At 61.0% G+C, this 21638-nt stretch overlaps 1 protein-coding gene across 7 annotated transcripts in view; it reads right to left on the bottom strand.

Moving 5' to 3' along the window:
• Nucleotides 1-21638, bottom strand: part of PKD1 (polycystin 1, transient receptor potential channel interacting) — a 47458-nt gene that overhangs the window by 3047 nt on the left and 22773 nt on the right. Inside the window, exons 12-42 of one of the 7 annotated variants that reach the window (XM_060284221.1) lie at nt 20980-21111; nt 20600-20775; nt 20233-20366; nt 15955-19574; nt 15578-15727; nt 13926-14069; nt 13558-13837; nt 13273-13486; nt 13018-13189; nt 12546-12698; nt 11663-11807; nt 10823-11443; nt 10398-10554; nt 9970-10222; nt 9671-9866; nt 7921-8091; nt 7697-7840; nt 7390-7600; nt 7166-7292; nt 5958-6074; nt 5827-5876; nt 5432-5616; nt 5248-5341; nt 2754-2843; nt 2251-2363; nt 1967-2169; nt 1697-1891; nt 1144-1283; nt 668-780; nt 263-410; nt 12-137 (exon numbers count right to left, since the gene is read on the bottom strand). In XM_060284221.1, the coding sequence (XP_060140204.1) occupies nt 12-137; nt 263-410; nt 668-780; nt 1144-1283; nt 1697-1891; nt 1967-2169; nt 2251-2363; nt 2754-2843; nt 5248-5341; nt 5432-5616; nt 5827-5876; nt 5958-6074; nt 7166-7292; nt 7390-7600; nt 7697-7840; nt 7921-8091; nt 9671-9866; nt 9970-10222; nt 10398-10554; nt 10823-11443; nt 11663-11807; nt 12546-12698; nt 13018-13189; nt 13273-13486; nt 13558-13837; nt 13926-14069; nt 15578-15727; nt 15955-19574; nt 20233-20366; nt 20600-20775; nt 20980-21111 (8774 nt within the window). Of the gene's footprint in view, nt 1-11; nt 138-262; nt 411-667; nt 781-1143; nt 1284-1696; nt 1892-1966; nt 2170-2250; nt 2844-5247; nt 5342-5431; nt 5617-5826; nt 6075-7165; nt 7293-7389; nt 7601-7696; nt 7841-7920; nt 8092-9670; nt 9867-9969; nt 10223-10397; nt 10555-10822; nt 11444-11662; nt 11808-12545; nt 12699-13017; nt 13190-13272; nt 13487-13557; nt 13838-13925; nt 14070-15577; nt 15728-15954; nt 19575-20232; nt 20367-20599; nt 20776-20852; nt 20872-20979; nt 21112-21638 lie in introns of all 7 variants that reach the window. The other 6 variants (XM_060284223.1, XM_030848416.2, XM_030848421.3 and 3 more) reach the window with 6 other exon arrangements.

The raw sequence follows: 21638 nt of genomic DNA, 5'->3' as shown, positions 1-21638 counted from the left end.
AGGGCGCCCACCTGTTGTCGATCCAGTTGTGCAGCTGCAGGAAGCCCAGCTGCGCGCGGCTCTCTTCCAGGCTGGGCCCCAGCTCCTGCACGTAGCCCCCGCTGTCATACACGGCACAGGAGCCCCAGTACCAGACGCTGCCAGGGAGGAGGACAGTGTCAGAGCCGGCGCCATGCAGAACGTGGGAGTGGGCTGGAACGAGGGGCTCCTCTGGGGAACTCCCCCTGCCCCCTGGGCACCCTGACCTGCCCTCCGTGCTCACCCCAGCAGGTCTGGCGCCGAGTAGGCCCACATCTCAGAGCCGTTGTGGGCAGCACTCCCCCAGCCAATGCCGTAGTCGCTGGTGCTGAAGCCCCCTGAGGCTGCTAAGCACGTAGGGGCCCCTGAGCCAGGCGGGTCCAGGCAGAGCGCTGAAAGCAGAGGGCTGGGGAATGAGCCCGGCCAAACCAGGAGCATTGACTGTTCACCAGCCTCCTAGGCTGAGCTCTATGGGATCTCACCGAACCCTCCCAGCAGCCCAGAAGATAGATGTCACTGTCTCACCTACACATCGAGAAACTGAGGCAGGGAGGTCACCCAGCTAAGGGAGTTGGAACCAGACCCTGGCCAAAGGCTTCTCTTTGGAAAAAAGGATGGGTAAGTGGCAGGGTGCCCCACCCCAGCTCACCTTCCTGTAGCCGCACCTGCCGCAGTCGTGGGGGCCCCAGCTCTGGTCTCGACGGGTTCCCGTGGATGTAGGGGAGCAGCACGTGGGACATCCACGGCCAGAACTCATCAGACCTGACCACACCAGACAGAGTCACATGCTCCATCCTTCAGCTTCCAGTGCCCACCAGAGGTCAGAGGCCCAGACAGCATTGCTACTGCAGCCCCGGCCCAGCCAGGGGGAGGTGGCCAGTGCTACCCCAGGGGATGAGGCACAACCTGGTTCCTCAGCCAGGGTGTTGAGCAGTATCTGTGGTCTCTACCCATTGTCAGCAACACCCACTCCAGTTCTGACAACCAAAAATGTATTGAGGTACTTCCCGATATCCCCTAGGGGCTGGGTTGGGCCAAGGGCGGGATCAAGGTGGACCCTGGTCAGCATCAGCACCACCCTGGCCAAAAAGACAGACCTGTGCCTGCATATCGGGGCGTCCATACCGGGTGATGGCCAGGAAGGCCTGGCTGTCCAGCTCCTGCTTGATGGCGCTCTGCAGGCGGTAGGCATGGTCGTGGCACGAGGTGTCCCCATAGTTGGCCAGCAGCGTCACCAGCAGGAAGAACATGTATACCAGAAGGCCCTGGGGGGCAGGGATGACCCGGAGTCAGCCGAATCCTGCCTGCCCCCACCCCACCCGTGACAGAGCAGGGCTTCCGGATGCTGGGCAGCAAAGTGCCCACAGCCAGGGGGCCTTGTGCTGAGAGCCAGGTCTGGGGGCAGACGTGGTCCGTGAAGGCCAAGGAGCCGCACCAGGGCCCAGTGAGGCCAGGAAGGAGCAGGCGTTTGAGTTGGGCAGGAGGATGGGCCAGGAGGTGATAAGAGGGAGTTGGGGCGGGGGCTGCAGAGCCCTACACCACCTGCTAAAGGGCCTTTGGTGGTCAGAAAGAGGGTGCAGGTGAGACTTTTGAGAAAGGCAGGACCTCCTAGAAGATGCTGCCCTGGCCAGGAGGCCAGAGAGGGAGGGCAGGCGCTGGCTGCGTGGCCTGAGCTCACCCTCAGCATCCTGTGCAGCCTCTTGACCTTTCGGGCTTCCTCCTTTGCCAGGAAGAGCGCAAAGCCATGGGGCGGCCGCACGCGGGGCACACGCTCGCTCACGGGCGTCACGGCCGGGCTTTCCACCAGCGTATCATCCTCATCAGGGTGCAGCCGCTTGGCCACCAGTGAGAAATACAGAGCTTCCAGCAGGACCTGGACCAGGGCTAGCATCAGAGGGGCCCATGGGTGCCAGAGGCTGGCAGCCTGGCCCCCCTGCATCCCACTTACCTTGAGTGGCTCCCAGCAGAGGAACGAAGCCAGGAAGCTGGAGCTGCTTGAGAGGAGCCACATGACAGACACGCTGGGGGGGAAGCCAGCGCCGACCCACCCTGACACCCCCACGGCCACGGCCACCAGGAGCAGGCTGAGCCCGTGGGCCAGGGGCGCACACCAGGCCGGCAGCAGTCGTTTCCGCAGACCCTCCACCAGCCCTGGGGAGGCAGACACAGACAGGTCACCAGCAGCACAGAGGAAGGGGTGGGGAGGGCCAACCTGGGGATTCGGGAGCGCACCTGTCCTGGACAGCTCTGCCGGCTGGGGCTGCTCCCACGTCAGGCTTGGGCTGGGCAGCCCCCTCTCCCCTGGCAGTATTAGCGTCTGATTCCTCTCACCAGGGGCACTGCACCTGAGGCACAGGCAGAGCAGCCAGCACTCACCTGTCGGCCCACATGCCACCCAAGGCGCAGCCAGCCCACCTCTCTGGGCCCGTCCATTCCCTTCTCCTGGTCCATGGAGAGAGAGGACACTGCCCCAAGCCAGGTGGAGATGGTGCTGAAGGCCAGAACACCACTGGTCACTCTGGGGAGGGGCCAGGTCACCTCCTCCGGGACCCGGTCCTCGCCTCACATCACTGTGACCTGTTGCCCCTCCGTCCTGCCACCGCTCCAGCAGCCATCGCCCCCCACAGCGCCACCATCCGGCCTCCAGCCTGGTCCCCCAGCCTGATCTCTGTGCCAGCACACCAGGCCTCGCTGCACGCGAAACCAAAGACCGGCTTCTGGACAAGGAAACGTACGTGTGTCTTTCACATGCCGAGCTGCCTGTCTCTCCCGGCGCCACCCGACCTGACCTTCCGGGCTCCAGAGCTGCTACAGAGACAGGGCAGCTACAGGAGCCAGAGCAGAGAGGAGAGAAGAGGGAGAAAGAAAAGAGGGAAGATGGTGACAGCCATGAACTGGGGACAAAGTGCACACACTTAGCAGCGGGTCTGCACCACTGTGCCCTGAAGAGAATGGACCTCCAGACACGCCTGCCGCTGAGTGGCGGCAAACCTTTCTGGTTTTGTGCGTCTCCCAGGGAATAAAAGGCATTATGGCTTCTGGAGGTGGGACAGCACAGAGAGAACAGACGTGAATATACAGGACACACTTTTCTCTTGAAATGGATTTTTCTGATTATAAAAGTAGCATAAACTATTTGTAGAAAATAGATTTCCATCATGCAAGGAACAGCAGTGTTAATAGTTATTTCTAGTCCTTTTTCTCTATGTGTGTTTACATCTTACATGCAGATAGAAACAAGTCGTATCGGGATCAGTGGTTCAGCTAGAATACATAGAGTTTGACATTTGACTCTAAGCTGCAGGAGAGCAAAGGCTATGTCTGATTGGGTTCACTGATTCCTTCAGTCACAACCAGCATGACGTCCCCTAACTAGATGCCAGGCCCTGCTCTACGCACTGAGACGAGCACAGTCCGTGTGCATGTCATGTACACGTGCTGGTGGGGGAAGCAGACAGAAAGCATAAGCGAAGCAGGGAAGGACACGGAGACAGAAGCCTGTTTCTGCCCTGCACGAGCACGCGCCCACATTCCCGTGCCTTTTACATTATTTACATGGGGCAGGAAGGAAGGCTCTGATCAGGAAGTATCTGAGAGGAGACCTGAAGGAAGTAGAAGGTGAGGCTCCTGTCTTGGGAAGAACCCTCCAGGCAGAGGGAGCAGCAAATATAAAAGATGAGGACAGAAGAGCAACGGAAGCCACAGCCAAAGGAAGTGGGTGACGGAGGTGGCAAGAGAGGGACAGGGAGGGGGTGGGGCCAGATCAGGTGTGGTTGGGGGAGCATTGTGAGGACTGTGCCCAGTTGCAGCAGGTCACCTGCGGGATGGCCCCAGTGATGCTTTCCTCCTAACCAAGAGGATACTGTGGAAATGATTGTGTGTGAATAAGGGGCTGGGCCACAAAGGACACTATGGCTTCCACCTCGTTCTCCTGGACCACTCACTTTGGTCGCCATGTTGTGAGGACGCTCAAGCAGCCTAGTGCTGAGGTCCAGATGGCGAAGAGCTGAGGCCTCCCACCAACAGCCCATACCAATGTGCCCCCCTCCCCACCCCAGGAGGGCAGTGGCAGGGTCTGCTGCAGGGAGAAGGAAGGTGAGCTGTAAGGAAGGAACAGGACTCTGCTGAGTCAGCCCTGGAATGGTCCAGGCAGAGGATGATGTTTGGATGGTAGGTGCAAGGGCAGGTGAAGAGAAGGTCAGATTCCGAATCTGGAAAGTAGCAGACAGAATCTGTTAAAGGCTCGTGTGAGGAAGTACTTGAAAAGAGAGGAGTCAAGAATGAATCTAAGAGTTTTGTCTTGGTCGGTCCAAGAGTGCACCTGCCCTTTCCTGAGACATCTCATGTTGCTGTGCGAGTCTGTGCTGCCCTGGACACTCATGTGGAGAAGTTGCTTACTGGCAGGTGGATGTCTGGACCTGGGTGTGAGGGAGGGCTCTGGGCTGGAGATGGTGGGGTGGTCAGCTGCTAATTACTACCAGGGCTTCCTCATAGCATAGGTTTCCAAATTGATTGGCAATTCCTTCATTAAAATTCTATCACGGCATGGTTATCTGTCTTCGTTAAACAAATTGAGAAGCTTTACCTTTTTCTCTGTGTTCTGGGAAAGTTCGTATATCTCAGTAATTTTTGGTTGCTTGAAAATTAGAATAGTTAGAAGGAATGGAAATACGGATATTAAAGTAGGTACACATGAGAAAAGAGGTATGAGGTAATTCTATGTGAATCTTTGTTATTAAATTGGAAACCAGCCAAGAAGTTGAGACATTCTTAAAAACATAAAACTGAAGGGAATTCCCTGGTGGTCCAGTGGTTAGGACTCGGCACTTTCACTGCCAGGGCCCAGGTTCAATCCCTGGTCAGAGAACTAAGCCCCACCGTGCGGCCAAAAAAAAAGAAAAGAAAAACCATGAAATTGAAATAGAGTCAAAAGGAAAAACATTAGCTATTTAAAAGGCTGCAACGACCCCGCATCATGGCAGGTTCTGCCATCCTCACACTGGTGGCCTTTTGTTACTCAAACATCCCTCCCTCCTGCCACCCTAAAGGGAACACTGGCTGGGCCCTGGTGACCCCACGAGGTCTTTCAACAGATGAGGGACTCTGAGGCCTAACAACTTCGCCCCAGCCCCACAGTGGCTGGACAGCACGAGGGCAGGCCCAGACAGGGAGCAGGGTTACTTGGCTGGGCTCCCTGCTGCCCCCCACCCACAGGAGCTGGGCACTCACAGGCCAGCGAGCAGATCTGTTTCTCCTTGAGTGTCCTGGGTGGGGGCCAGGCTGCCAGCCCCTTCAGCCAGGATCTGCCGGATCAGGTCTTCATCTGGAGGGAGCAAAATGTGTCAGCCCTGGAGCCTTCCCTCCTCCTGGGGGGAGCTGGGGGACACCACCCTCCCCACCCCTGCTCACCCACCTGAAGCTGAGAAGTATTTGGCAGGTGAGGAGGGGCTGACCAGGGAGAGACTGTCATCCTCCGGGCCCGGCGTGCGGCCCATCCGGCCCCGGGCCAGCCGCTGCAGGGTGCTGCCCATGACGGATGGGTCACTCAGCAAGTCTGGCCAACTGAGGGTGCCTTCGCTGGATGGCCAGCACACCAGGCTGCAGGCGACAGGTCAGCAAGGGGAGCCCAGAGGACGCGTCTGCACACATACCCAACCCAAGTCCCATCACACATGGACATGCGGTGCTGCTGAGCAAACACTCCCGGGACAGCCCCACGACACACGGACGAGGACACGTGACGTGGCACATGCGAGGCGCAGCTGACCTACAGGAGAAATGGCTCACGTTTCCTCTAGAGACCCCCACCTTTTAGAATCCTCCACAAATAAGTCATGTTTCATTTGTCCAGCAAAGGCCTGTTGAGAAGCACAGAGGAAACCTGATTCCAGGCTGCCCAGAACACGACCCCATCCGGGCAGGCCCTGGGGAGCCCGCACCTCAGCACCGAGTCCTGGGAAGGCAAGTACGGAGCTGTCCAGCACAGATGAGTCCAGGCAGCTGTCCATGTCCAGCGCCTGCGGCCCTGCTGGTGTGGGGCTCGGGCCCCCGGCCACCTGCAGGAGAGGCAGGCGGTCAGTGGGAGGCAGCTTGGGCCCCTGCTGTGGGGAGGCATGCTCGCTCCTGGCAGGCAGAGTCTAGAGCAGTGCTCTCCTGGAGAATGTTCTAGATGCACACATTCTACACCTTCATTGTCCATCACAGGAACTACTTGCCACATGCCAATACAGAACACCTGAAGTGTGGCTGGTGTAATGGAGAAGCTGAAGTTTTAATTTTATCTAATTTTAATCAATTTAAATATAAACAGCCAGGGACTTCCCTGGTGGCACAGTGGTTAAGAATCCGCCTGCCAATGCAGGGGACACAGGTTCGATTCCTGGTCCGGGAAGATCCCACATGCCGCAGAGCAACTAAGCCCGTGTGCCACAACTACTGAGCCTGTGCTCTAGAGCCCGTGAGCCACAACTACTAAGCCCGTGTGCCACAACTACTGAAGCTTGTGTGCCTAGAGCCCACGCTGTGCAACAAGAGAAGCCACTGCAATGAGAAGCCCGTGGACCAAAACAAAGAGTAGCCCCCACTCGCCGCAACTAGAGAAAGTCTGCACGCAGCAATGAAAACCCAACGCAGCCAAAAAAAAAAAAAAAATATATATATATATATAAAAATATACACACACACACAGATATATATAAAAACAGCCACATACGGGAAATTCCCTGGCAGTCTACTGGTTAGGACTCCGTGCTTCCACTGCAGAGGGCGTGGGTTCGATCCCTATTTGGGGAACTAAGATCCTGCATGCCCCATGGCATGACCAAAAATTTAAAAAAAAACAAAAAAAAAACCCTGCCCCCCCCCCCCAAAAAAAACCCAGCCACATACAGCTAAGGATGTCCATTCTGGGTTCCTGGGGGAAATGCCACTTGTCATGGTATATGACCCTTTCTTATGAGACATGGGCATCAGCCAGTTCCCCAGCCAGTCCTGTTTGCTTCAGTGGTGTCAGCAGTGACCCCTGTTCACTCCTGATTCTGACACCCTGCATCTCTCCCCTGGCTCCTGACCCCTCTCTGGCTGCTATACTGAACAGCACAGCCCTTGGCAGGGGCAGCCGTGCCCATGCTCCAGGAGCCCCACCCACCTTGCTCCGGGACATCCGGAAGAGGAACAGGATGGCCAGGTAGACGGGGTAGACAACCAGGCTGGACACCAGGCCGACGGCGATGGTGTCGATGCTCAGTGGGATCAGACTGGACGCGGGCCTCACACTGTGGCAGGAGAGGAGAGACGGGCCGGCTTGGGGGGTGGGGCAGAGGGGTTGGGGGTTGGGCAGAGAGAGGGCGTGCCGACCCCCACAGCACCCACCTGTAGGTAGCATCTCCCACAGCACCGTACCACACGGCGTTGGCACCCAGGAAGAGGCAGATGAGGAGGACGCAGCACGTGGCTCGCTGGACACGTGTAAAGCGGCTCCGAGGTGGCCGGTCCCACATGGAGAGCCAGACATGTTTGTCAAAGAAGCCGCGCTGCAGTTCGGCCACCAGGAGGCGCTGGAACCGCTGCAGGGCCACATCACCTGGGCGGGGACAGGAGGGCTTCAGGAGATCCCAGGGCCAGGCGCCCGAGCCCCCCACCCCCACCCCATGGCCCCGCCACCGGGGCAGGGCCTTACTTGCCGCCAGCACCTCCTTCTCCACCAGGCCCCCGTTGGCCTCCGTCTCCACTGACAGCCAGTCGTTGACCAGGAAGAAGGTGCTGCGGGCGTTCTGCAGGTCCCTGACGATGATGTGCTGCAGGAACCAGGCGGGGCTCAGCCCTGCAGAGGGGAGGGGCAGGGTGGTCAGAGCTGGGTGGGGCAGCAGGGGGGTGGGGGCGGCAGCAGCGGGGCCCCCAGACCTTTGTTGTCATGCCACACGCGGATCTTCCACACGCTGCCCAGGCTGTGTGGGGTGGCGATCTGGAAAATGTCCAGGCTGTTGCGGTGGAAGGCTCCGTCCCCATCCAGGTGCCGGTGGCCGCTGCGGCTGTCCGCCCCGTACAGCATGATGCCCACATGAGCTGTGGTCCCTGAAGGACGTAAGAACAGGGGGCAGGACTCTGGGTTTGCCGCCCACCAGACATTGACCCCGGGCGGGTCTGCCCTGACAACCTTCCTTTGACAGGCACAGGCAGCCCCCACCCTGTGGCTCTGATACAAATGGATCTCAGTCGCCTCAAACCATTAAATGAACGGCCCCCAGTGACACAATTCAAATGCCAGTTGTGGTGGTGCCTTAACTACGAGTAACAGCGTGGAACGTGAAGGTGGCTGCCAGCCTTCAGTCCGCTACACGAGATGCATGTCCTGATGGGTGACATCACCTCTCCCAGAGGCTGCTGGTGACCAGTCACCATACACCTCTCAGTCCCCACACGGACCACCAAGTGCACAGCAGTGTTGCCCCATGTCCCCAGTGATGAACCTACACGACGTTTTATAAAAGTGGGTCATCAACACAGAGGACCAAAAAAAATTTAAAAACTAAAAATAAGGGGCTTCCCTGGTGGCGCAGTGGTTGAGAGTCCACCTGCCGATGCAGGGGACACGGGTTCGTGCCCCGGTCCGGGAAGATCCCACATGCCGCGGAGCAACTAAGCCCGTGTGCCACAACTACTGAGCCTGCGCTCTAGAGCCTGCAAGCCACAACTACTGAGCCCACGTGCTGCAACTACTGAAGCCTGCACACCTAGAGCCCGTGCTCCACAAGAGAAGCCACCACAGTGAGAAAGAAGCCCACGCACTGCAATGAAGAGTAGACCCCCACTCACCTCAGCTAGAGAAAGCCTGTGCAAGCAGCAACGAAGACCCAACGCAGCCAAAAAAAATTTTAAAGATAAAAGAGAGAACCAAGTGACAAAGATGAAAGCACAGCATAGAAATGAAAAATGGTACCAAGGAAGCGAAATTTGCATCAAAGGCAAACACACGACTGAAGAAACAGCCGACCACGGGGCCACTGTCGCTGCCGCTGCCCCAGGGGCTCTGGAGAGGCCGTCGCTGACAGCAAACTCACCAACATGAGTGAGAGCAATCGTTGAGACAAAAAGGATGAAGACATCACATAGCAATGGATGCCGGCAAAAACTTCACGTGGAAAGAACTCTCAGAGGTACTTCACAGAGAGGAGAGCATGACAAGAGGTCGGCAGCAAAGTGTCCGCTGGCCGAGGCACAAAGATGCCCCCTCGGGTGGCAATTACAGATGAGAAGGCAAGTGCTGCTCAAACTACTCTTGGTAAGTTTCCCACAAAGAAATAAGGCACTTTAGTTCTCAGCGTCTAACGCTTTATGTTACACTGTACTAACTCCACATCATCAAGTTACTTTCCACATTTTTAACCAAAATTCAAGAGCTTTTGATGTCTTGAAAACAATCTTTTCACCAAGACGACTTATTACCATTTAATAATCATTTCCCACACCAATCGTCAGGCTGTTCCACCCGGCTGCGCACGTCAGCGGCTGCCCACAGGGACTACGAGCCCACTGCATGCCCACAGGTGCAGATGAACGAGCTGCTGCTTGGCACAGCCATGGTGACCCAAACCCCTGCTGGAAGCCACCCCTCTATTACAAGAGTCCCCATCAGGAAGGCAGCCCCCCTCACCTGAGCCCCGGCCCCAGCCGGTCTTGACCAGGATCTCATACTTGAAGCGACCCCCCTTCCCGCAGAACGGGATGACGCGGACCCGGCTGATGTCCAGCTGGTCCAGCTTACGCAGGATCACAGCCGTGACCGCGTAGGTCACCAGGCACACAGTGCACGTCAGCAGGACGATGTAGTTCACGCTTGAGGCTGGCTCCTAGGGAGACAGAGCCATCAGGCCCCAGGGGCGCAGCCCAGCCCTCGCCTGCTCAGGGCGGAGCTGGGGCTCCCCAGAAGTCCAAGGATGCAGCACCACTCACGGGGAAGATGAAGTGGACGTGGCTGGGAGGCACAAAGAGACTGGCACCGAAGGCGGTGAGGTGGCGGGTGAGGCAGACAGCCTGGCTGGGCGAGGTCTCCTCTAGGGGCACGAGGCCCTCTGTCCGCCATGCCATCTCCTTCTCGCTGAAGTACTGGCAGAGGGACGTGTACAGACCCACGGACACCTCCAGTGCTGACCATCGGAAGTGGCTGGTCAGGTTCAGGTAGTAGCTAGCGCCCAGATCTCTGGTCCTGGGAGAATTGGGGGTGTCATGGCCAGACCTGGCCTGGCCCGCTCCCCAAACCCCACAGGGAGCCCCTGGGCCCTGGCACATACAGATCCGACCATGTCCACCTGCCCTCAGAGATCAGCCCCACCCCGCCAACAAGTCCCACTGCTCCCAGGTCCAGGGCAGGACGTGCTCACCCTGGGGCGATGAAGAAGGTGTAAGGCCTGTGGTCGTCGCCTGCCAGGACCTCCAGGCTGATCCTCCTGCTGGCTGAGCAGTTGTGCTCGTTGGGCCAGGGCATAGCGTGCAGGTAGGCGGCCAGGTAGGGCTCAGGCTCCTCTGGCAGGTAGTGCTCTGCGGGTGGCATGTGCAGGCTCAGACCCCTGCTCGGGCAGCTCACACACCCCAGGGGACAACCCCAGAAGCCCTCCCCAGCCACCCCACTGTCCTCCAGCCAGGCCCCCAGGGCTCCACGAAGCAGGAGACAGACTTTACCAAAGGCCACGAGTTGGGGGTGCCCGCGAGAAACACCTGTTCACCTGGCCACCCCACTGCCCCACACAGGCTGGGCCACAGGAGGGAAGAGGAGGCCGCCCACCGAGGGCCCCGCCATGCCACGCACCGTTCAGCACCATGAAAGTAAGCTGCAGGTGAAGCCCGGCCTCAGGGTTGCTGTTCTCGGGGGTGACCACGACACTGACTGAGGCCTGGGGCTGGACGATAGTGGAGCCAGCAGGGATGCGGTGACCCTGGGCAGCCTGGTCTGAGTTGTTGGGCACCTTCACGGTGATGGCGCGCTCTGAGGCCAGCTGCCCAATGGGGATCTGGGTGCCGGCCTGTGTCTGGAAAGCCATGGACGCCACCTTGGTGGAGACAGTGTAGTTGCTGATGTAGCCAAAGGGGAAGGGGTTGGAGTCGACGAGGAGGATGAGTTGCACCACATCACTGAGGTTGGACAGGGCCCCGCTGAAGGCTGTGGGGATGGAGAAGTGGCAGCCGGGGCCCGAGGCGTCGCCCTGGCACAGCAGACTCAGTGGATCCGAGCGCTTGCCCTGTGCCACGATCTCTTCACCCGCCAGGGTCAGGGGCTCCTCGTTGAGCACACGGGAGCGCATGAGAATACCCATGAGGGCCGATGAGAGCTGGTAGGCCCTGGATGCCACCAGTAGTGACGGCGGCTCTGCCCCCAGCTCCGAGGGCTGTGGGCCCTGCACGTCCGAGCTGGCCAGGTGGATGAGGTCACCTACGGATAGGAGAGATTAGGCGGAGAAGTGGGGAGAGGGATCATGGGGAAAGGTTGGGGGGAGAGGTCCGGTTTGGGGAGAGGTCTGGTGGGGGGAGAGGGGGCAGAGAGGTTGGGGGAGAGGTTGGAGGGAGAGATCCGGTGGGGGGCAGAGATTGGAAGGGGGGTAGAGGTGGGGGAGAGGTGGGGGAAGGTCTGGGGAGCAGCAGGCGCCCACACCTGTGATGTTGAGGATGCTGTCAGCAATGGCAGTGGGCGTCCCAGTGCCCGCAGCGGTCTCAGCCTGCAGGATGCGCATCATGCCCTCTAGCTTGTGCAGTGTCTTCTTCAGGCACGAGCGGCACACGAATTCCCAGCTGGACACCTGCAGGGAGCCCATCACCATGTCCAGCCCCACTCCAGCCCAGCTGACCCAGGCCAGGTAGGGGCCACTCAGCAGCAGCTCCCCCCACTTCTGTCCCTCAGCCCAGCTTGGCTCCGCCATGCTCGCTGTGATCCTGGAGCAGCCTCTGTGACAGCGGCCTCCCCACCTCCGTGGAGCCGTTCCAAACCACCTTTCATGTTGCAGCTGGAAAATCCATGCCAAACACGGCTACACCCATGGGCATCTCTGCCAGGAGCCCTTCAGTGGCTCTTCCCCACACACAGGCAGAGTTCAAGGTAATGTGGCCCCAATGGCCACCCCGGCCACACACACAGCCAAGTAAGCCATGTCACAGACAGGGCGACCCCCACCCAGAAAACCTTCCCCTCCCTTCTCCTCCACAAGGCCTCGGCAGCAATCCCTTGCCACCCTGAGCACAGTCCCCTCCCCGCCGTCAAGACAGAGCCCAGCCCAGCCCAGCTGCTGAGTCCTAGGCGAGGGTGGCGGAGTCACGTGTAACCACAGGCCCACAGGCGAGAGTACAAAACAGCCTCACCCCTCCCCACACCTGGGCCTTGTGCCCTGGACCCCCGCAGGGTCACCCTGGGGGGCACCCGTGGCTCATGCTGGGACAGCTGAGAATGGGCACGTGGCCACACAGACTTGGCTAGGAAAGGAGCTCTCAGGTCGTCAGGGTTGGGGGCTCAGGGCTGCCACAGGGCCTGTATCTCGTCCTACCGTGCACTGGGCCAGGGCGGCTGCAACCTGCTGGATATCGTCCACGGTGTTAACCCGCAGGGAGACCAGGGTCTCGGTGACATTCTTGCGTATCCGGGCGCGCAGCTGCCGCCTGGGGTCTGGCTCTGCCACCATGGCCAGGGCCTGCTCGTACTGCAGGCACAGGGGAGCCGTCAGCAGGAGATGGGCAGCCCCGCCTACAGTGCAGGCTGACCAAGGGCAGGCATCTCGGCCGCTGCCTAACACCAGCGGCAACTCGAGCCCTGTGTCAAGGGCAAAAGGGGTATTCCCCAGGACCCCACGTGGGGGCTAGGGGCACAAGGAGAAGAGGAGGCAGCCTGGCACTGGGGAGGGCCCCGCAAGTGGGTGCTGCTGGGAGCAGGAGTGGTGCCGAGGCCCTGGTCAGGAGAGGGGGTCTGGGCCACCCCCAGCACAGAGGCCAGCACAGGAGGGGCTCCTCAGCCGCACTGACCTCATTGAGCACAGCGATGAGGGCCAGCGAGTACTCGATGACGTGCTGGGGGTCGGCCTGGCGCAGCAGCCCAGGCAGCGTGCTCTCTGTGAGGCTGTACAGCCAGGGCGTGAGATCTGGGGGGCCGTCGGGGGACTCTCCGGGGGGCTCTGGCAGGGTGATGGCCAGAGACCTGTGGGCAGAGGCTGTGGATGAACAGGTGGTGGGTCCCCCTCCCACCCCCAGCCAGGCCCTGTTCCACGGGCACAGGCTCACCTGTTGAGGGCGACCACGGCGGCACCCAGCTGGTCCTGCACAACCACAGCCAGGCCCACCACAAAGTGGGGCGCAAAGCCAGGTGGCAGCACGGCCCCATAGGTGGAGAGGCTGCCCTTGTAGACACAGAACTCCTCGCAGTGGCCCTGGTGACAGCGCCGCAGCAGCAGGGCATACACCAGTGGAGCACCCGCGTCCTCCTCATCCTGCCAGCCTGTGGGACCCCAGGGCATCAGCGGGGTCCCAATGTGCCCCCCATCACCAGGGCCTGTGGGCCGTACTCACCCACACACTTGAAGTGCACCTTGGTGGTGAGGGCGCGCACGGCCTCGAGCGGGAAAAGGCGGCAGGAGCCCCCCAGTGGAGGGCGGTTCGGGGCAAGATGGATGGAGGCGCAGCCCTGCTCCTGGCCCGAGTGGCCCAGCACCGTGAGCGTGAATGTGTAGCCCTCGCCGTCCCGTAGTACGCCGCGCCGCACCACCAGCCGCATGCCCGCACTGCCCGTGGACGTGGTCGTCTCATCCAGCACCAGTGTCTCATTGCTAAAGCTGCGCGCGGCCCAGCGCTGAGAGGGCACCCAGATCACAGGTGCTCAGGGGCGGGTCTCCCCCAGGCCCACCAACTTTGGTCCCCACCTGGGGCCCCCTGCTCACCCCGCGCTCGGAGCCCCCGCCGCAGTTGTCACAGCGGCCCTCCAGGTACACGTAGGAGCTGCGGCTCACTGCGTACACCGCCTGCGCCTTGCAGGACACACACTCCAAGGACACGATGGGTACCCGGCCACTCCGGATCAGCACCTGGAGGCCGGGCAGGATTAGAGAGAGGCATGCCCACGCTGGCCAGGAGCCTCCGGATTGGGGCTCTGCTCCTGAGGCCCAGACCCTTGGGTCTGCCCCGTGTGGTGGGTGGTAGCGAAACCCATGAAAGAGCAGGGCCCCTGCCCCTGCCATTCTCCCACTTGCAGAAACTCCTCTCAGACCCAGCCAACTCCTAAGTCAGCCCGAAGCCCAGGTTCTGTGGGGCCATGAGCTCAGCCCTCACCCAGGATGTTTGTATCGTTTTGTGACTCCTAGGATTGGCGAGGGACAGGGGAGGAGGATGGGGGAGGAGGGAATTTAATGAAGTGCAGACCATGATGGGCTTATTTTCTGCAGCACCCCGGGCCGGTCTTGGGCCTGGCACACAGCAGGCACTCAACAGGTGCTCAGCTACAAACAGATAAACAGAGGCGTGAAGGTACAGATGGACTAGTGTCCGCGTGGGGACAAGCATAGCTCAGCTCAGCCCCGTCTGAGCCTCCCACTGCTCTCTGCACTGGGGGCGGGGCCCACATCAGACAGCCCCAGACAGCCACTCCGGGCAGAAACCTGGCACGAGGGATGGACGCCCCATCCCAGGCACCAGCAGGGCCTGATGCACCCACTCCTGTTACAGCAGCAGGAGTGGTGCCATGGGGCCAAGCATACGTGGTCCTGACCGCCTGGCAGCTTAGGGAGGGAGAGAGAGCGTGCTCCACACACAGGCAAGAACAGGCCCTCCTCATTCAGGGAGGGGACACCATGCTCTGGGGAAGGGACGTGTCTCCTCGCTGGTGGCCTTCAGTGCTGCGGGGACAGTGAATTTCTCACAAACCACTAGGGCCTGTGCTGTGCCTCTAAGCGTTGCGCACAGCTATGGCCTTTTTGGAAGAAAGCAATGCCAGAGGAGCATCTTGTTAAGTAGAATTAACATCAAGGGTAATAATGACTTAAAACCAATAGCTTCTAGAAGTACTAAAACAAAAAACCAAAAAACCAAAAAAACCCTGAAAAATGGGTGCTCGGGGACTTCCCTGGTGGCACAGTGGTTAAGAATCTGCCTGCCAATGCAGGCGACACGGGTTCGGGCCCTGGCCCGGGAAGATCCCACATGCCGCGGAGCAGCTAAGCCCATGTGCCACAACTACTGAGCCTGTGCTCTAGAGCCCGTGAGCCACAACTACTGAGCCTGTGAGCCACAACTACTGGGCCCGTGTGCCACAACTACTGAAGCCCACATGTCTAGAGCCCGTGCTCCACAACAAGAGAAGCCACCACAATGAGAAGCCTGCACACCCCAACAAAGAGTAGCTCCCACTCACCGCAACTAGAGAAAGCCCACACGCAGCAACAAAGACCCAACGCAGCCAAAGATAATTAAAAAAAAAAAAAAAAGGGTACTCAGTACTATGTGCAGGCAGGGGCCCTGTGCACTCAGCCTCTCCGGTAGTTCCCCCCACCCTGGGGGCCGGTAGCTCCACCCAGGGCTGGGCCAGGGCAGCACCCACCGTCTGGTTGGTGACCTCCTCCTTGCGGCCTGCCTTCCATACGGTCAGGTTGAAGGTGTACTCCACACCGGCTTGCAGACGCTCCCGGGGGATGGTGACCACGCTGCTCCCACGGGGCCCGAAGTTCAGTGCACACCCGCCAGTCTCACTCTGCAGTCCGTGACGGGGCCAGGGAGGGGGTGCGCACGGGGGTGAGATCCTAGGCCTGCCTCCAATTAGATCCTGGCCCGGGGACGGCTGGGAAGACCCCTCCCCCTGCTGGGATCGAGCCCACCAGGCACTCAGACATATCAAGCAGACCCAAGAGCCTGCCAGCCTCATGCACACAAACGACCTAAGGGGGATTAGGAGAACGATTGCCCCGCCATGTGACTGACCTGCGTCGAGGCCACGCAGGCCCAGTGGAAGCTGAGTGGCGTCTGGTCACCGTCCTCCAGGTTGGGGTCATAGGACTTGCTCCCATCCAGCACCAGGTCCTGAGAGTCCGACCACACACGGTAGGAGCCACCCTCGACAATGGGCACCAGGCGCTCAGGGGCCACTGTCACATTGGCCTGGATGCTCTGTGCCAGCGGTGTGTCCCCAAACGACACCACGAACACAAAGCAGTAGTGGCCCACAGGCAGCACCATCCGTGGCACCACCAGCTGGGGCCGGCTCACATCCACACTGGGCAGGGTCACCCGGGCCATGCGCCCAGGCCGCTGGCAGCTGGTGGCACGGTACACCTCCCAGCGGTACTCAGTCTGGTACGTGACGCAGTCACGCAGGTCGACGTGGGCCTCCAGGTAGTTGCGCTGGGAGCGCCGCATAAGTACCTGTGGGGGCAGGGCCACATCCACCTCGGGCTCCCTGCAGGCCAGCACATGGACGGTGACCGTGGTCTGTGCCACAAAGAAGCTCACCAGGTTGGAGGCGTTCACCTCCACACGGTAGTCCCCAGGCTGCAGGTAGGAGTGAGCCACCCAGGGAACCTCCGTGTCCTCTGCCAGGGCCCCGTCCCCAAAGTCCCAGTGGTAGGCCACTCGCCGGGGGCTGGGGCTCGTGGCAGCCTCGAAGCGGGCCGAGCGGTTGGTGAAGCAGCGGCCGCTGCGCAGCGCCACGTGCTGAATGACGTCCTGGACATCAATCATGAGTGTGTGGTTTACGCCGCCCAGCTCATTGAAGGCTCGCACGTGGATCTCCAGCAGCCCTGCAGCCACGGGAGTATAGGTGACGTCGCGACCCGACAGGATGACCAGTGAGTCTCCCTGAACCTTCTGCAGCGAGAAGTACCACGCGTAGGCAACACGGGAACCCCGCTGCACCCGGGCCGTGAAGTTCCTCTCGGAGCCCGTGGCGATGGCCGGCTCGCAGCAGTCGGGCACCTGGAGCCCACCCACGGCCTCCAGCACTGAGACACGCACCTGCGCCTGCACCCGGCTTACGTGGTTCTCGGCCTGGATGCTCACCGTGTAGTCCCCGAGCCGGGGGAAGCTGCGGGAGAAGTGGGGCCCAGGGAGCACCTCGAGGCCAGCCCCACTGACCTGTAGGTGGAAGCTGACGGCCGAGCCGGCAGCCAGCAGGATCTGAAAGTGAACCAGCTGCCCGGGCTCCACCACCTTCCTGCTGGCCCATAGCACCAGGCCCACGATGGGCTCCTCCACCGTGAGGTTGTGTGTGGCCACGACCCAGCTGACCGCGTTGGAGGCGTTGAGCTGAATGGAAAAGGTGCCGGCGTCGGGGAGGACCACGGCGATGTGTTGGCCATGCCTGCTGCCACCCGGCACGGCCCAGCACCAGCTCACATTGGTGCCCGAGGCCAGCTGCCCCCAGAAAGGCACGGTGGAACTGGCCACCACAAAGCTGCAGTCCAGTTCACCAGCCCTGATGCTGAGGCCACTGACAGGCACTTGCACAGCCACCTCAATGCTGGCGTTGGCTGAGCCCAGTTGGTTCTTGGCCATGACTGTGACCAGGTGCATGCCGGGGCTGGGAAAGGTGTGGGTGGTGGATGGCTCTGGGGTCTCCCAGCCCAGCCCTTCCTCCAGGGACCAGGTGTAAGTGACGCCACTGCCACCAGCCAGCTCAGCACGGAGGGTGACACTTGCATTGACAGCCACTGGGTTCGGGGAGGCGGCGGCGGCCAGCCACCCCACAGGCTCCACAAAGTTCACGGTGCGGTTGGCCGAGGCGCTGCCCAGCATGTTGGTGGCCCGCAGCTGGACGTGGTAGGTGCCAGCCTCGAGCACGGTGAGCGAGAAGGCTTTGCCGCTGCCAGCCAGGGCCAGGCCACTGTCCCGCTGAGCGGTCCAGCTGTAGGAGATATTGGTACCATCCCTGACTGAGGCCTGCAGCTGCAGCGTGCGGTTGGTGGGGAAGCAGCAGCTACTGCCGCCGCCCACCACCTGCAGCCCCTCGATGTGCTGCAGGACATAGATGAAGATACTGTCCTGGGCGGCGCCCACCTCATTCTCAGCCGTGACAATGATGTTGAAGGTGCCGACAGACCGGAAGGTGTAGGAGATGGTGGGGCCCCCAGGGATGGGTGTGCAGCGGTCACAGAGGACCCAGGAGTAATGCACGTCACTGCCCGCCTCCAGGGAGGTGCTGAAGCTCACGCTGCCGTTCAGGGGTACCACCGTGCGGCTGGCGTTGACGCTGAGCCCCCGCACACGCTGCTGCACGGTGACATTCAGCTGGGCCTCCCCACGGCTTACCTCGTTCCAGCCAGACACCCTGACGGGGAAGCAGCCCGTGCTGCTGTAGGCGTGGGTGACCGCAGGGCCCTGGAGCCGCCCGCCATCCCCCAGCTCCCACAGGTAGGTGGCGGGGTGCCCGCGTCCCACAGCAGAGAACAGGTAGGGCTGCTGCAGCTCCAGCACATGGGAGCCATTGACCCTGATGCCTGTGAGATCCACAGGCTCCTGCACCTCCACGAGTGCCGAGTCGTTGGCAGCTGAGATGTTGTTGGACACGGTGACGGTCACCAGGTAGGAACCTGAGTCCCAGTAGGTGAACGTGGCCTCAGGGCCCCCAACGCGGGCAGCAGCATCCTCAGTGCCAAAGTCCCAGGTGTAGCGGTAGGGGAATGGGGGCCAGGCACAGGCAACTAGCCGGGCTGTGTCCCCGACCCGCACAAACTGCCTCTCGGGCCACATGGTGATGTTGCCCACCTCGGGCTCCACGCAGATGCTGCTGAAGTAATGCGCCTTATTCACGTGGCTCGACAGGACCAGTGCCAGGGGGAATGTACCACTACGTGTGAAATTGTGCATCACTGTCGGGTCCCCCCGGACAGTCGTGTTGGATGATCCGTCCCCGAAGGTCCAGTCGAAGATGTAGTTGGTAGGGTTCCCAGTGACGTGGGCTGTGAGCTGGGCGTGGGGCTGGGTGGGAATGCAGGCTGTAGGGTCGATCCACAGCACCTCCAGGACAAAAACCTGTATGGGCAGGCTCCGGGCCAGGTTTCCAGTGGGGCTGGACGCGCCCACGGTCACCGTGCAGTTCTGCGCCCGCAGGTACACGTGCTCTACTGTGGCCTCAGGGCCCATGAGCACTGTGCCGTCCCCCATGTCGAAAGTCCATGTGACGTTGTCACCCGAATCCAGGGTGGCGCTGACCACCACAGGTGCACCCTGCTCCACGGCCGGGCTCAGGCTCACGGTCAGCCCACGGAGCTCCTCGAAGACACGGACGCTGATGCTCGCCACTGTACTACTCACCGTGTTGTTGACCTCCAGTTGGATGTGGTATGCGCCCCTCGAGGCGAACGTGTGGTTGATCTCTGGCTGGAGCTGTGTTACATCTGGGGAGCCATCCCCGAAATCCCACGTGTACAGGACACCCCCAGGCGAGGGAAGCGGGTGCGGGAAGAAGGTGACAGGCCAGCCAGCCACCAAGACCTGGCTGCCCGTGGCCACGGCCACGGCGGGCAGGGTGGCGCGCACACTCACAGGCACCTGCTGCGTCAGGTTCTCGAAGGTACTGGACACGAGCAGGGTCAGGTTGTATTCACCTGGCAGACAGGCCCAGAATGGGGACGGGGATGGGGACGGGGCCGCCGCCACCACCTACTCAGCAGAACCCCTCCTAACCCCGTGCTGTGGGCAGGGGCCTGGGGTGGGGGTGAGGCGCAAAGCAGGGCCCCAGTTATAACGTGAACAGAGAACGCCCTTGGACCCAGGCCCGGGTGCTCTCAGCACAGGGCAAGTCGCAGGGCTGAGGCAGAAAGATGAAGAGCAACCGTCTCCAGGTACGACTGCCCTTGGGGTGACAGGGCAGGCATAGGTGCAGGGCTGAGATCACAGGAACAGGGCTGGGATCATAGGGGCACCACTGTTTACTCTGCATTTCTTGTGTGTGAGGATTCTGGAATTTCAAAAATGACTAAAAGGAACCTTCCCTTCTCCCCCAAAAAAGGCTCAGGGAAGGAGTCAGGAGGGGATAGAAGGGTCCGGTTTCTGGCCGGCAGACTTGAATCATGGGTCTCAGAGACCTAGTTCACCCCTCAACCCTGTACATCCCTCCTTCACCCCAGTGAGGGCCCTGCGCCAACAGCCCAGGCTGGATCCCGGGAGGCAGGACCAAGGGGGGCTGTCCCCCAGGGAGGGGCTGTCCCCGGGGCAGGGCTCACCCAAGCTGGAGGCTGGCAGGGCAGCAGGCCTGCCCCTTACCTGGGACAGTGTAGGTATGTGTGATGTTGTGCTCCACCAGCACCTGGGCCACTGTGGGGTCTGGGACCTGGAAGGACTCGTTGTATGGAGGCTTGAACTGGCCGATCACCTGCTCCCCATCCCCGAAGGTCCACCTGCCAGGGCAGCGAGCAGGCAAGTGAGCAGGCAAGTGAGCAGGCTAGGAGGGGTGGGGTAGGAGGGAGGGGTGGGGAGGGCCCAGCTGTAGCCCCTTTCCTTGCACCTCCTTTCAGGGTACCACCCGCCCTGCTGCAGCCCTCCAGCCGGTCCCAATGTCCTATGTACCCAGCACATCCTGACAGATGAGGAGGTGGAGGCTGGGGCCCCACCCAGGGCCCAGCACACTCACAGAAAGGCCACCTCCATGGCCGAGTCCACCAGCACGTCAGCCGCCAGCGCCAGCGTGGCATTGGGGGGCAGCACGGGCGGCACCGCAGACACCCGCAGGCCCCGCATCCTGTGCATCCGCTCGACGGTGACGTTGTAGTTCACGGTGACGTTGCTCACGTGGTTGGAGGCCGTCAGCTGTGGGGACAGGCGGCAGTGAGCAGGCCACCAGCCGGCCACAGGGCAGCGTGGACAGAGCCCCTCCCCGCACTCACCCACAGCTGCCACGGGGTCCTCGGGAGCAAAGCAGAACAGAAGGCAAAGGTGAGCAGCGGACAGCCCAGCCCCCGCCCCACCCACCCCCACCCTATTCTCCACCCTGTGCCCACGCCCCCCGCCCACCGAGAGCTTGAAGACGGCGGCGCTCTGGTAGATGACGTTGAAGACCACATTGTGGAAGGTCAGGGACTGCTTGTCATCAATGGTCCAGCGGAAGACCACATCCGAGCCAGCCTCCACCACGGGGCTGTACCTCTGCGGAAGGGCACAGCGTCAGCTGGCCATGGCCCTGCCCCAGCCCAGGGTCTTTGGGGGACCAACTGTGCCCTCAACCCACGTCTACCCGCCTGGACATAGCTCCCTATGGGGCTTCCCTCTAGGCTAAGGAGGCCACATAGTGCGGGGCTGAGCCTGGGCTTGGTTACATCCTGACCTCTCTGTACCTCAGTTTCTTCATCTGTAAAATAAACCCAACACCCGTTGGGTTGGGCCAACCCACCTCAGTCTGTGCACCCCCACCCCAGGGCTCCTGCTCAGGCCCCCGTAGCTGGACAGCACAGTGCCGTTTGGGAAGGCACGTGAGTCTCAATGGGCCTCATGGTTCTGGATGTTTACCTGAGTCACCTGATAGAACAGGTGTGAACAGGGAAGCCAGGGGAAGGGGACACAACCACCCAACAGCTCCTGTGCTAAGGCTGCAGAACTGGTGGCTGCCTTATGTGAGGTGGGTACTCCCAGGACAGGGACAGGGACAGCCGCTCCCGGAGTGGCAACAACAGTGG

Source organism: Globicephala melas, chromosome 15, assembly GCF_963455315.2.
Source record: "Globicephala melas chromosome 15, mGloMel1.2, whole genome shotgun sequence".
NCBI classification, from domain to species: Eukaryota; Metazoa; Chordata; class Mammalia; order Artiodactyla; family Delphinidae; genus Globicephala; species Globicephala melas.
This window is presented reverse-complemented; position numbering and strand designations above follow the sequence as displayed.